The sequence below is a fragment of the Saccopteryx leptura genome, chromosome 3, assembly GCF_036850995.1.
Source record: "Saccopteryx leptura isolate mSacLep1 chromosome 3, mSacLep1_pri_phased_curated, whole genome shotgun sequence".
NCBI classification, from domain to species: Eukaryota; Metazoa; Chordata; class Mammalia; order Chiroptera; family Emballonuridae; genus Saccopteryx; species Saccopteryx leptura.
Window position 1 is genome coordinate 160229216 of NC_089505.1, and position 15053 is coordinate 160244268.

The window sequence follows — 15053 nt, forward strand, 5'->3', positions numbered from 1 at the left end:
TTCCACCATAGGAAGGTCCCTGGAGATTATAAAAAGCATGTATAAAAACTCAAAAAGGATTTGAACTAAAAGTCTACTTAAAATAAAGGCATAAACTTACTAAGCATTACCGAATATCGCAAAAGTTGATTAAAGAGGCTTATAGTTATGTCTCAGTAATTTAGACATCAAAAAAGTTAGCACTTTCTTTTTAAAATGACAGAGATTAATTTTAGAACCATTCCCACCCAAAATAATATAATAAAAGTGGCCCTTAAAATATACCAGATTCTGGAAAATTCAATTATGGAAAAAAAAAGTCATTATACAATATTTATTTAAAAAAACATGATGGTCCAATACTTTAACATGTTTGTTTAAAAAGAATGACATTAAAATAAGAGATCCTTAAAATCATTACGACAGCATGACACCAAGATTATAATATTTTAATAAAACTTTTACAGTCTGGAACAACTTACGCAGCTCATACAACATACATGATATAGGAAACAAGGAGAAGACTGAGACAGTCTCTACAAATTATTTAAAGTACATTTCTTTGACTGCTCACTCAATATATGTACCTGTCACATATTCTTTTGGTATTCTTCTGGATTGCTACACAAAGCTTAACAACTAAAAATTTCACATAAAAATATTTATTTATCTGAGTTTTTAAAAAACAATTGAGTATTCAGATTAAATTAAAAGGTGTTCTGTTTACCAATGTATATTGCATAGAAAGTTAAATACTTTAATATTTAGAAAAACATCAAGAAGTCAGGTTTTTTCAGGGCTGCTACATCTTTAAGTTGGCAATTCAAATTTTATTTATAACGTTATACAGTTTGTAGGTATGAAAGTTTTTAAAAATACATCCTAATTTTTAAAAAGGCTTCTAAATGTACATTTTCAAACACTGCTGTGATTGCTATAATGAATACCCTGTAGGTATAATTAGTTAAAATAAGTTAATTTTTTAAAATCAGTTAACATGTAGTGTGCTGGCAAGATTTCTTTAGAAACAAATGAAGGTAATTATAAAGTCAATGTTATAAACATACTACTACAAATAAATACGTTTTACACATAATTACTTTTTTTTTAAAAAAAAGCAGAACTTAAAAATGTATAGAATAGGTGAAGATTTTTATAATCTAAGTCACCAGTGTAGGAATCTGGGCACTCAATCCTTTAAGTTAGAGGATTTCAATTTAAAGATGACTGACTTCTCACTGGTGATATTGTGACTTTCTGTAAATCAAAAAAAGTCTATTATTTTTATCCAGGTGTGTCTAGCGTTTTGGTTCATGTTTTTCTATGCAACACTTCTTTTAACTTAAATATTTTTTCCCTGAAAACAGCATTTTTAAGCTAATGATTTTGGCCTCATGACATATATATTTTAAAGATACATTTGATTCTGTAACCAATCTCTCCCCTCATTCTAGTATCTATAAATATATACATATTTTCAAGATTATAAAAATATTTAATTTTTGTAAGCTTAAATAATTACTGACCATTACTAGAAAATACATTACTATTTGTATAATTTTACTTTTATTTCTACAAAGGCTTTCTTATAGCAGCATTTGCATTGCAAATGAAATGTGGTCAAATGATATTGCAGTGTACACAGACTCACACTGCAAACCCAACTGAGCAGCTGTGATGCCTGCTCCAAAGGGAACATCTGCTTCAACCACCGAAGAGCCGATCCTGTAAAGTACAAAAGTCTTGAGGGGCCAATAACTTATCTGAACCTTGTAAGTGCATTTAAAGTTATCTCCACAGAATCGGCAAGACTTATTAAATTATATCCAAGAAGTTCAAGTTATCTTTACCCCAAGTAAAATTTTCTAATGCAATAAGTAAAAATTATATTGGTGAATAGTGTTTTTAATTGAATGGCATTAACTTATTAGAAATTAACTAAAGGCTTCAAGAATAAAAAAATAAAAACATCACTGTGAGAAAGTAAGAAAGATTTGAAACTTTAAAACATGAAAAACCAAATAAAAACTATCTCAAACACTCATACTAAGCTTGTTTTTGTTGAGCTCACGCTCCAGATTTCCAATCAATGTATCAATACTTTCTTGTAGATCTCTGAGATTGACTTTTCGATCCACTGTAGACTCAATTGTCTGCATTGTCAAATATGTCTGAAATGTGCACTCCTTGGACAAGGGAATTGGCTGTTTAATCATTATATCAGGTCCATACATTTTGCTGCAATTGTCTCCATCTTCTGAAGGAACATCATCATAATCCACATCACTGAAATTTTCTTTGGCATTTACAAAGTAGTCTTCTCCGCAGCTGCTCCAGTCTCCTGCATAACGATTGCTAAGTGGGCTGTCTAACCTAGTTTGCCGTGGCCTAAGTACTCTTGCTGAATCAGTGCCACTCAGATTTAACAAGTGAGGTCGTTCCTTCTTCTTCCTCAAATAATTAAGAGAAGACTTCTGCTCTGTTGATTCTTTGACGGTTAAATGTTGCACTAGAAACAAACAATAAATTTGCTTTGTTGATAGTAATCCAACCAGCCTTTAAAAAATAGAGCTAAAGATAAGCCATTCATTAACTATGAACATGCATTAAAACAAAAACATGCACACTATCAAAGAAAGCATTCCATAATTATTTTTTCTATCACCAGACATAACCAAGATTAGGGACAGAAGCTAGTAGACTGTACAGTGGTGCTGATTCATGCTATATCGTAACATTCCCAAACAAATCAAATTTCCCATGTTGATTAATTTCTGGTTATCACTTGGCCATAATTCAAACAGTAGCTAAGCTGGTAGCTTCTTCTAAATTAAAAGCTACAGCAAAAGGCAGGCAAGGCATGTTGATGTACTAGTAAAACAAAACAAAAAGTTCCTATGTCTGCAAACATCTAAATGAGGCAAAAGCAGCTAAAGTGCTCAGTCAAAAAGTGCTGACCTTTGTGGGGTTTTTTGCAATTCTATTAGCAGCAGTGTCATAATTTACTTTACCAAGCAGCCCAAATTTCACTTTGATAAAAGGCATGGATACTATACTTGACCACTGGTTACCTGAGTTGGATTATACAGCATTAGCTACTAATAGTCTTCGTTTATTGCCTGAAAATAGTACAGATATTTTATTTTCCCAGTCTGGTGAGGTATCTAACAATCTCAAATAACATTCCTCATATTAAGATTAATTTCTGCTAAGAATATGCATAGTTCTGTCTATTCAGATTACCAGAGACACACATTCTTTTGTAACAAACCAACGCTTCACCATCTACTCTTTTGTGTATATTGAACAAAACATCTGTCTAAGGCTCTTCTGGTATACAAAACGAATTTATATTAAAGATTGAGGCATAGCTATTAAAACCTGTCCATAATACTTCTCTCTTTCTGCTTGTTTATTCTCTGTTAATAAGTACCTCTCCATTTATATTTCTCTAAGATAAAGGGAGCACATCATCAGTGAAAATGCAGCAACTTGACACTCTCCCCAACATACACTGAATGCTTTTTTCCTATTGTACAAAATAATAAAAAAATACAAACATACATATGGTTCTAGTTTCCCAGACTTTGATATAGCATATTTCAGAGATCACAATTTTTTACCTAGATTTTAACTTGATAACTGTATAGATGTTTTTTAACACTTTTGTTTATTTGCATTTTATTATGGTTATTGTATATCATTACAAATCACTAAAAGCTCTTGATCAAACATTTTCTAGAAAATAAAGGTCTGATATTTTTACTTTAAATTCAGCTTTAATAACAATATAAAGAATGTCCTGTGCCAATAACTGATGTAATTGCAAAGACAATATCTAAATTTTTCCAGTTTAATTATTTATGCTTTTTCTCTTCTAGCTTTTTTTTTTTTTTTTTTGTATTTTTCTGAAGTTGGAAACAGGGAGGCAGTCAGACAGACTCCCGCATGCGCCCAACCGGGATCCACCCGGCACACCCACCAGGGGGCGATGCTCTGCCCATCTGGGGCGTCACTCTGTTGCAACCAGAGCCATTCTAGTGCCTGAGGCAGAGGCCACAGAGCCATCCTCAGTGCCCGGGCCACAATGGATCCTTGGCTGCGAGAGGGGAAGAGAGACACAGAGAGGAAGGAGAGGGGGAGGGGTGGAGAAGCAGATGGGCGCTTCCCCTGTGTGCCCTGGCCGGGAATTGAACCCGGAACTCCTGCACGCCAGGCCGATGCTCTACCAGAGCCAACCGGCCAGAACCTCCTCTAGCTTCTTATCTCCACTAAGTCTCCTTGCTTTTCTCTTAATTTTCAGTGCTATTTCTGTCCTTATGCTTAAGTGTCATGCCTGTTGCCTTTTTTTTTTTTTTTCTGTATTTTTCTGAAGTGAGAAGCAGAGAGGGAGAGAGACAGACTCCCACATGCACCAGACCGGGATCCACCCAGCATGTCCACCAGGGGGCGATGCTCTGCCCACCTGGGGTGTTGTTCCATTGCAACTGGAGCCATTCTAGCACCTGAGGCTGAGGCCATGGAGCCATCCTCAGCGCCCGGGCCAACTTTGCTCCAATGGAGTTTTGGCTGCAGGAGGGGAAGAGGGAGATAGCGAGAAAGGAGAGGGGGAAGGGTGGAGAAGCAGATGGGTGCTCCTCCTATGTGCCCTGGCCGGGAATTGAGCCTGGGGCTTGCACACAACAGCTGACGCTCTACTGCTGAGCCAACTGGCCATGCCCTGTTGATTTGCCAACCATTACAGTATTCTGCTAACCTTTGTGAACAAACCAAAGTAAAAACATTTTTGACTGTGTCTGAGCTTGTGTTACTGCACCTGTATTTTCTGACATTCACCTGCAAAACCCAGATTTTACTAAGTTGTTTAGCCAAGTGCCTAGTCAAACATTATTTTTGTATATTTTCTTGGAAAATATTTAAGAAACTGATCATAATGATATTTATATTTTTTAAACTAAAAATCCAATGTCTGAAGAATCAACCTCACTGGCTTTTTAAACCACTGATGGTGAAATGGTTTCCTATTAATGCTGCAGAGAAAAGGGCTAATCTGAACCACTACAAAAAAGTCTAGTTTTCCCAGCACTGCTGACGACCTACCTTCAATAGAATGAAATAAAAAATGCAGCCTATATGGTTGATGGAAAAGTCTTAATGATAAGTACAGAGAAACTTAATTTTCTTATCTTGTTTTCTAGCAACAGGTTTATATCTTTTTTTTTTTTTTTTACTTTATTGATTCAGTGAGAAAGGAAGGAGAGAGAGAAAGGAACATTGATCTGATCCTATATGTGCCCTGAGCAGGAATCGAACCGGCAACCTCTGTGATTTGGGATGATGCTCTAACCAGCTAAGCTATCCGGCCAGGGTGGTTTATATCTTTAATCACCACTTTATTAGCCTTTTCTCAACAGTATAATTGTCTTATTTAACAGAACACATTGTCCCTTGAGTACCAAGCACTCTTAGGATTTGGGAATATAAATCCCTGACCCCATGAAGCTTCATCTAGCGAGAAAATTTTTTTTTTTAAAAAGGGAGGGGTTAGGGAAAAAACCAATAGCTTTTCCAAAGAAAAGACCTGTCCCAAATCTAGTTATCATAGAAAATGTGATATAGCAAACAGCTGGTCTGGAGCCACACCCTCTACAGCTATTTTCCCATCTGTAAAGTAAAAGGGTGGCGTATCAGTAATTTTCAATATTCTCCTTAAAACAGCAAACCTTTCTTTTTTTTTTTTTTTTTTTTACAGAGACAGAGAGAGTCAGAGAGAGGGATAGTTAGGGACAGATAGACAGGAACGAAGAGAGATGAGAAGCATCAATCATCAGTTTTTCATTGCGACACCTTAGTTGTTCATTGACTGCTTTCTCATATGTGCCTTGACCGTGGGCCTTCAGCAGACTGAGTAACCCCTTGCTCGAGCCAGCGACCTTGGTCCAAGCTGGTGAGCTTTTGCTCAAACCAGATGAACCCACACTCAAGCTGGTGACCTCGGGGTCTTGAACCTGGGTCTTCCACATCCCAGTCCGACGCTCTATCCACTGCGCCACTGCCTGGTCAGACAACAAACCTATTTTTAAAAAGCAACAATTTTGTAAAAGACTACTACATTAAAATAAGATGAAAAGATAAGACTGTTTTGGTCAAAAGGGAAATGTGCTTCCATTATGTTCCCAGGCATGTTACCAATCTAGCCCTGAAGCTGCTTCCAAAGAACCTTAGGGCTTTGGCAGAGAAAAATCTGAAAAACCGTTGGCAGAATTATTTTACCTTCCAAAGCCAATAAGCTAGTGTTCTAATTGAGCACTCTGAAGACAAGATTTATCAAATGGAAAGTTCAAAGCAAGTTATAATCTTGCCCCAAACAATAAAACTCCACAAAACAAAAAGTTAAGAATGTAAAAAGAAAATGTAGAACCAACTCTTTTAACTCTGGAGTAGGGGAAATTACAGAAAGAAAAATAATTAAGATATGCAGCAAGCAGAGCCAAAACTGTCGACTGAATTCATAAGAGGGGCATTCACCAATTAATATGCTATGGGTCATTCTCTGTGTCACTATCGTCCTCAGGCTCACACCTACTTGATGTGCCTGCTTTACATCTACTTGATGTCTGCCTCTTCTTCAATCCAAAAGCAAATGATTTAGAGGCACTTGCTCTTTCATCTCTCTGCCCTGTTCTGTCCTTTGTCTGGGGCAGTATAACTAAAGAAAAATAAAAGATGATAGAAAAGGGGCAGTTATTTATAAACCCAAGAACACAAATCTTTGGGATGAGGTTTAATACAGGAGGAGTCAGTTGTTTGAGGCCATCACTGAACCTGAAATTGAAACCTGCTTTTTCTATCACAAAGAATATACTTTAAATTTGCTTTTACACCCAAAACTAAGGTGTCTATTACAAAATAATGAAATGGCATTAACCTCTGGTAAATAACTAATGGTAAAGAACTCAGGTACTTATAGTAAACTCCAGGCAGCAAGTTTTCGTTTGTGATTAGAATAAGAGGGTTCCTCTCCCAATTCCAGATGCTTATTAGAATTAAAGTAATTTTAGGAAAAAGCTAGAAAACATTCAAAACTTTAAATTTTTTTTATTTATTTATTTTAGTGAGGAGAGAGAAGGGGGAGGGTGAAGGAGGGAGGAGCAAGAAGCATCAACTCCCATATGTGCCTTGACCAGGCAAGCCCAGGGTTTTGAACTGGCGACCTCAGTGTTCCAGGTCGATGCTTTATCCACTGTGTCACCACAGGTTAGGCACAAATTCAAAACTTTAATCCGAGTGAGTCTTTATATTGGGCACCAAATACAGAAACCATAACAATTATACAGAGAAGACTGACTCAGGATTTTAAAATAATAATACATATTAATTCAGTTAAAATACCAATTAGAAATGATTTTGAAGCCTATGCTTAAATAAAAGCAAAAATTTTAACTTGCTAAATTTACTAGTTGAAAAATTTTAATAGCTTAATTTTAATTCACTTTTTAAAAAGTTAGATTTATTTTAAAAGACTAAATCAGACATTGCCTTGTACTTTAATCTATTTTCAGATATGTCTATAAAAAAGTAACAAAACACATTTACTGAGGGCTAACTTTGTGTTAAATACTCCATTCACTGCCTTAGATGCTTTATCTCAACCTTCACAACCACCCCGAGGCTGGCACTGTTTACAGAGAAGCTAACTGAGGTTTAGGGAACTGAGGTATTTGCCTGAGCCCACACTGCTGGTGAGTGCCACAAATCCAAATCTGAATCCAAGCCTGACTCCAGGGCCAATACACTTTAACCACGGTACCTAGGTACTCTAATATGGGGAGGGAAGCAGGGGTTACTTCAGGATAACATAAATACAGGACCCTTTATGAGACACCTACCCTATTTTTCGCTCCATAAGACACACTTTTTCCCCCCAAAAGTGGAGGGGAAGATGCCCGTGCGTCTTATGGAGCGAAAAATACGGTATTTTATTAAATATTTTAACACATCATTTGGTTCAGAATATATTTTTATTTTTCTCCTTAAAACCCTAGGTGTGTCTTGTGTCTTATGGCCAGGTGCGTCTTATGGAGAGAAAAATATGGTTATTAAATACCTATTCCTTTTAGCTCTTCAATTATATAAGAGATATATGAGGAAAATAACTGTCAGCCTTTTGTTATTGACTTTTATAAGGAATGGATAAGGAAGATAAAAAGATTAGAGATAACTGTCAATTCAAGCCTGGATAATTTGAAGAATGACCCTAAATACAGTAAAGATGTCAGGAAGAAGTGGTTTAAGGAGAAAAATTCTCCTTTATACCAGTTGAACTAAAAATGAGAAGAGTAAAGACATTAACATTTATTGCGAACCTATTATGCGCCAAGAACAGTGCTGAGCACCTTACATACACAATTTTTTATTTACTCCTCCTATAAGTTCTACAGACATACTAAATCCATATGACAAATGGTGATGCTGAAGCTCTAAGATGTTAAGGAATTTGCCAGATTTAAATCCAGATCTGACCAAATCCAAATGTATATATTAATCTATGTCTACAGTGTTATCAGCAAAAGCAGAAAATTTAAATGAAGAAATCTAAAGGGCAGGCATCAATTCATAAGTATTTCAAAAAGCAAAATCGAGAAAATTTTCTTCAATCGTATATAGGCATATATAATGATTGGCTAATTCAAACACTCTGTCATTGAAAGAGAAAAATACTTCCATAGACTCATTTACCTGGCCAGAGTTGAAGTAAGTAATGAAGAACTTCAATATGTTTTTTAAAATCCAAAGCACTTGCAAGTTCTTCTGAGTCAGTAAAGACTCTGTTGTTATGATTGGAAGTCTCTTGCCTCTGACTTAATAATACTGGTCCAAAGCACACGGCCAAATTCTGGCAGGTCATCTTATTCACTTCATGATAGGAAGCCACCAATTTCAAATGATCCAATAACATCTTTAGGGTTGCCTAAATTAAATTAAATTTCACTTAATATAGTTATTCAAGGGAAAATTCAAAGGCACAACTTATAGCAGAAAATATAGATAGACATCCTGGACTTTTAAAAGGTTAGTTCGTGAACAAGCAAGACAAACAACTCACAGACACAGACAATAGTGTAGTGGTTAGCAGAGGGCAGGTGGGAGGGAGAGTACTAAAGGGTAAAGGACACAAATATATGGTGACAGAAGATTTGATTTTGGGTGGTGAACACACAATGTAATATGCAAATCATGTATTATAGAATTGTATACTCAAAACCTATATAATTTTATTAACCAGTGCCACTCCAATAAATTTAAAATAAAAACTCATAAAAATAAAAATAAGAATTATTTCAAAGATTTGCTTATAAATTGGATGTTTGGAACTTGAAACATTTTATTATAGAAATGTTACACCCTTAGGTTCCAACGACATAATTTAATCCAGTAAATGGTTATACACTCTTTATAAAATGTTCATGAATGCATACCAAGTTTCAGCTGGAATACCTAGGTAAATATACTATCAACAGTTTCTTCTCCTCTGTCCTCTAAAATGACTATAGCAAAAAGGCTGTAATGGAAAAGGGATTAGGGTAAGAGCATTCATTTTTAAGCACAAATAAATCCTGTAGTCAAAGGTAGGATATTACCATGCTTAATTTGAAAGCTAAACATTTCAGAACGTGGTCAGGTTCTACTGTGATCTAGATTAGAAAAAACACCAATATGATTCTTAACTAATATTTTCAGTAGACAAACCATGGAAAGGGAAAAGTAGTAGTTAGAAATTAAAGCAAACTTATTTAAAAAATTTTTTTTTAATCTTCAAGGAAACTAGTCTAGTAAGAGAAATTTGCTCAAGAAGTTGAACGGTTCATTAAGTTTAAGCAAATATGCAAAGAAATTATTTTTTTTGAAGTAGTGGCATATAATCAATCCTTTAATAAATAAAATGAGCTGTGTAATTTCTTCTTCATAACTGTACTGAAGAAATGAATTCCAACTAAAACTTTAATTTAAAAAAATTTTTTTAAATGACATATCATTTCTGGAACTAAAAGTGACTCTTAGATTTGGTCATGGAAGATCGTTAGTAACCTTGGCAAGAAGTCATCCAGAGAGATAGGGTAGGAAGCCAGATTACAATGTGTTGAGTAATAAATGAGTGGTAAAAAGTGATGACAGCTGGAATAAATATTCTTTCAGTGTTTGGCTATGAAGGGCAGGAATTAAGAGAAAATGAAAGCTGGAGAAGACTATAATTTGATATTTTAAAATCAAAATCTCTCTCTATCTCTCTTTCTCTCACACACACACACTAGCATATTGGTTGAAAATATTAGATTCAATCTCAATAGAAAACCAAAATGTGTAACTGAAAATAAGAAATCATTTTGTGTATTAAATAAAATGAGTCAAAACAATGTAACTCTTTTCTCCCTTTTGAAAAGTAATATTAAAACATGTATTAAGAGCCTTACAATGCTCACATCATTTACATCAGCAACTTCACTCTGAGATTCTTATATAAATAAGTATTTCTAGCTGAAAAGAAATCTGTGAACAATTATATAGGTTCAAAACCTAAATATTATACAAAAGAAAAAAGTGATACATTATGTCAAGTCCACTCAATGGAATAGTATGGAGCCTTTTTAGCATGAGTTTTAGGGGCCAGAAAGACCGAAATTCCCATGACAGACTACTACACTCACAATAGCTATCTAGTCTTGATTTAAATCCCCTGACACTTGCATCTTCACTTACATGTAAAATAATACACAATTATACCTTGTATTGGTGAGGGAATATTTCTACCCTTTCACTTCACCCTTCTGTATCTGCTCACCTCTTAACAGCTGGTTCCTCTCCCCTCACCAAAAGGAGTAGCAATTGCTAATCTAATTGGACAGAACACAGGATGTTCAAAGAATACAGTAAACCAGTGAAGCTATTTCTATCCACTAACTTTTTATTTTTTTAATTTTATTTATTTATTTTTTTTTCAGGGAGAGAGTCAGAGAGAGGGATAGATAGGCACAGACAGACAGGAACGGAGAGAGATGAGAAGCATCAATCATTAGTTTTTCGTTGTGACACCTTAGTTGTTCACTGACCATGGGGCTACAGCAGACCGAGTAACCCCTTGCTCAAGCCAGCGACCTTGGGTCCAAGCTGGTGAGCTTGCTCAAACCAGATGAGCCGTGCTCAAGCTGGTGACCTCGGGGTCTCGAACCTGGGTCCTCCGCATCCCAGTCCGATGCTCTATCCACTGCATCAGGCTAAAAATTTTATTTATAAATCTTTGAGAAAGAGGAGAGCAGCAAAGAGAAAAAGAGGGAGAAAGAGAAAGCCTGATTTGTTATTTCACTTATTTATTGCATCTATTGGTTCATTCTTGTTTGCGTACCGCAACCTTGGCATATCGGGATGATGCTCTAGCTACCTGGCCAGGACCTCCCACCCATTAACTCTTTTTTTATTTTAATTATTTTATTTTTTATTATTTGTTCATTTCAGAGAGGAGAGAGAGACAGGAGGTGAGAAGGAGCAGGAAGCATCATCTCCCATATGTGTCCCAACCAGGCAAGCCCAGGGTTTCAAACTGACAACCTCAGTGTTCCAGGTCGAGGCTTTAATCCACTATGCTACCACAGGTCAGGCCCATTACCTCTTGACCATTCTACCCTATATAAAAAATACAGGCAAAGTCAACCTTATCTGGACAAGCTCAATCACGTTTTCCCCTTTTGTCCTAAAAAACAATAGCTAAAATTAGGTTAAGACTGGTTTGACACACCCAGCCATCCTTCTCTCTCTCCTGCAGGCACACCTTAAGATACTGATTTCAAGATTTAGATTGTGGAGATAGAACTAACAGGAAGAGGTAAGTAGAAAGGAAATGGTAGTGAGGGTTGCTTCAGTCTTTTTTGGGGAGAGACAGACAGACAGACAGATGAGAGCAATGAGAAGCTCCAACTTGTAGTTGCAGCACTTTAGTAGTTCATTGATTATTTCTTATAAGTGCCTTGGGGGGGGGGGGGCTCCAGCAGAGCCAGTGACTCCTTGCTCAAGCCAGCAACCATGGGATCTATGATCCCACTCTCAAGCCAGCAACCCCATGCACAAGCTGATGACTTCGGGGATTCAAACCTGGTTCCTTAGCGACCCAGACAGATGCTCTATCCACTGCACCACCACTGGTGAGGCGGTTGCTTAAGTCTTCAGGCTAAGCCATGTATACCAAAACAGCACATTTTAAAAATACTAAAAGGAAATAAACCAAAATGTTAATTATCAAAACCTTTGGGTTTTGATCATTTTAATTTTCCATTCTTCTTTTCTGTATATTCCCAATTATTCTATAATAAACATACTATTTTAATAATAAGACTCTTTAAAAACTTACGAGAATATTTATGCCTGGGTTAAAATTATATATGGAAATAAAAATTTTTTCTAAATTTATTCTATTTAAGAAAAGTTTCTAATTTTTTTTTTTTTTTACAGGGACAAGGAGAGAGTCAGAGAGAGGGATAGACAGGAACAGAGAGAGATGAGAAGCATCAATCATCATTTTTTCATTGTGACACCTTAGTTGTTCATTGATTGCTTTCTCATATGTGCCTTGACCACAGGCCTTCAGCAGACCGAGTAACCCCTTGCTCGAGCCAGCGACCTTGAGTCCAAGCTGGTGAGCTTTTTGCTCAAGCCAGATGAGCCCGCGCTCAAGCTGGCGACCTTGGGGTCTTGAACCTCAGTCCTCCACATCCCAGTCCGACGCTCGATCACTGCACCACCGCCTGGTCAGGCAGAGGTTTCTAGATTTATGCTGTTTAAGAAACCATTAGTAAAAGCAGAGCTAAAACTCATGAGTGCCACAAATGTCAAAATACCTAAAAAGTTTTGCAGTTCTGGAGCTAAGTATATAATTCATTAGCTACTTTTCAGGAAAACGTATACCAATTATGCTTACCTTCTCCACATCATGCAGGCAATCCAGCAGGTCAACAGTGTACTTAGAGTCACTTGGATCATTCTCACAACCACTTGATGACATTTTCAAGGGATTTTTTGCCATTGCATCTAATACAGCCTCATAAAGCTGCTTTGTTATCAGAGGAGAAGGAAGTTCTCTTAAATAATCCTTAAGAACACCTTTAGAAAACAAACAAACCAGAGGCAATTGGCAATTGATCTTCAAAATAAAATAAAACACTGTGGTGGTATTTGTTTTAATTTAAGTATTATTACAGCTAACTTTTAATATTCTGAAGATAATAAAAGCAATAATTTTTAAAAGTATGTCCTTGGACAGGTGGCTCAGTGGATAAACCATTGTCTTGGCACACCAAGGTCGTGGGTTCCATCCCCAGTCAAGGTACATACTAGAAGCAATCAATGAGTGCACAGTTAAATGGAACTAAGTAGAACAATGAGCTAATTAATGCATTTCTCTCTCTCTATCTCTCTCTCACATACACACACACACACATATACACTCTCAAATCAATGGGAAAATTTTAAATAAAAACAAGAAAGTATTCTAGCATTTGGTATTCTTATTAATTAACTCATTAATTGACTTTGTTTTGATAGCATGCTAAAAATGCACATATAATTTCCAATTATCATACCTATTTGGTTTGTTGCTCAAAAGTCATTTTTGGTACATATATCCCCTCATAAAATGCTGCATGAAAATATAAATAATATATTACCATATATGCTTATGAAAGTGTAAGTTTTATAATACTACACTCCCCTTTATTATATTAAAAATAGCATATTTGTCCTGTTACTCCCTTTTTTATTTATCATCATAGGCTTAAGATCTTTTCAGATCTTCAAACACAGAAAGCTTCCTCAAACATTTTATAGCCACATCGTGTTATTCCAATACACGATGTCCCACAGGCAATTGCTACAGATGGGTACTGGGGTTGTTCTACTCTGTTGTTATTCTAAAACATGCTACAGTGAATAATCTTGCACATCATTGCTTTGTATGTGTAGGATAAATCCCCAAAACAGGACTGCTAAGTAAAAAATACATTTGTAATTTTGAGGGAAAAGAAGGAGCAAGGCTGTTTTCTAGGTTTGGAATTTTAGCATCTAGGACTAGGGGAATTACTTGAAAGAGGGGAAATAAGGAAAGCCATATTTTAAGGGGTAGAAAAGAGTTTTATTTTGAATATATTAAGCTTAAAATATCTATGAAACATTCAAAGCTGCTAGATATAAAAATCTGAGGCTCAAAGAGATGGCGGGAGACACAGATCTGAGAATGATCAACTAAAGATGATAACTGGAAGCCTGAGAATAAAGTAGGGGAGGGGAGGAGGGGGGGAGAAGCAATCAGTGAACAACTAACATCCGCAACTACAAGTTGGTCTTCTCATCTCTCTCCCTCTCTCTCTCTCTCTCTCACACGTGCAAAAAAAAGAGAGAGAGAGAGAGAGAAGTCAAACTATCTCTATTTACCAATGGCAATCTCATATAGAAAATACTAAGGCATCTACTAAAAACTAATAAACTAAAAAGCAAGTTTAGCAAAGTACAACATCAACAGGCAAAAATCAATTGTATTTCTATACACTAAAAATGAACAATCCAAAAAGAAATAGATAATTTCATTTACAATAGCATCAATAAGAGTTAAATTTGCCTGACCAGGCAGTGGCGCAGTGGATAGAGCATCAGACTGGGATGCGGAGGGCCAAGGTTTGAAACCCTGAGGTCACCGGCTTGAACGCAGGCTCATCTGACATGAGGGCAGGCTCACCAGCTTGAGTGCGAGATGGCTGGCTTGAGCGAGGGGTCATAGACACAACCCCATGGTCACTAGCTTGAGCCCAAAGGACGCTGGCTTAAAGGCCAAGGTCGTGGGCTTGAGTTCAAGGTCACTGGCTTGAGCAACGGGTCACTCGCTCTGCTGTAGACCCCCAGTCAAGGCACATATGAGAAAGCAATCAATGAACACCAAGGTGCCGCAACAAAGAATTGATGCTTCTCATCTCTCTCCCTTCTTGTCTGTCTGTTCCTATCTGTCCCTCTCTCTGATACTCTCTCTCTCTCAAAAT

General features: G+C 36.4%; 1 protein-coding gene across 2 annotated transcripts in view; it reads right to left on the reverse strand.

Annotated features, from left to right (window-relative positions):
• Positions 1-339: 339 nt before the first annotated feature.
• Positions 340-15053, reverse strand: part of SYDE2 (synapse defective Rho GTPase homolog 2) — a 46103-nt gene continuing 31389 nt past the window's right edge. The window contains exons 5-8 of one of the 2 annotated variants that reach the window (XM_066376686.1): positions 12947-13128; positions 8719-8950; positions 3051-3098; positions 2351-2488 (exon numbers count right to left, since the gene is read on the reverse strand). In XM_066376686.1, coding sequence (XP_066232783.1) covers positions 3061-3098; positions 8719-8950; positions 12947-13128 — 452 coding nt within the window. In that variant the 3' untranslated portion in view covers positions 2351-2488; positions 3051-3060. Of the gene's footprint in view, positions 2489-3050; positions 3099-8718; positions 8951-12946; positions 13129-15053 lie in introns of both variants that reach the window. The other variant, XM_066376685.1, reaches the window with a different exon arrangement.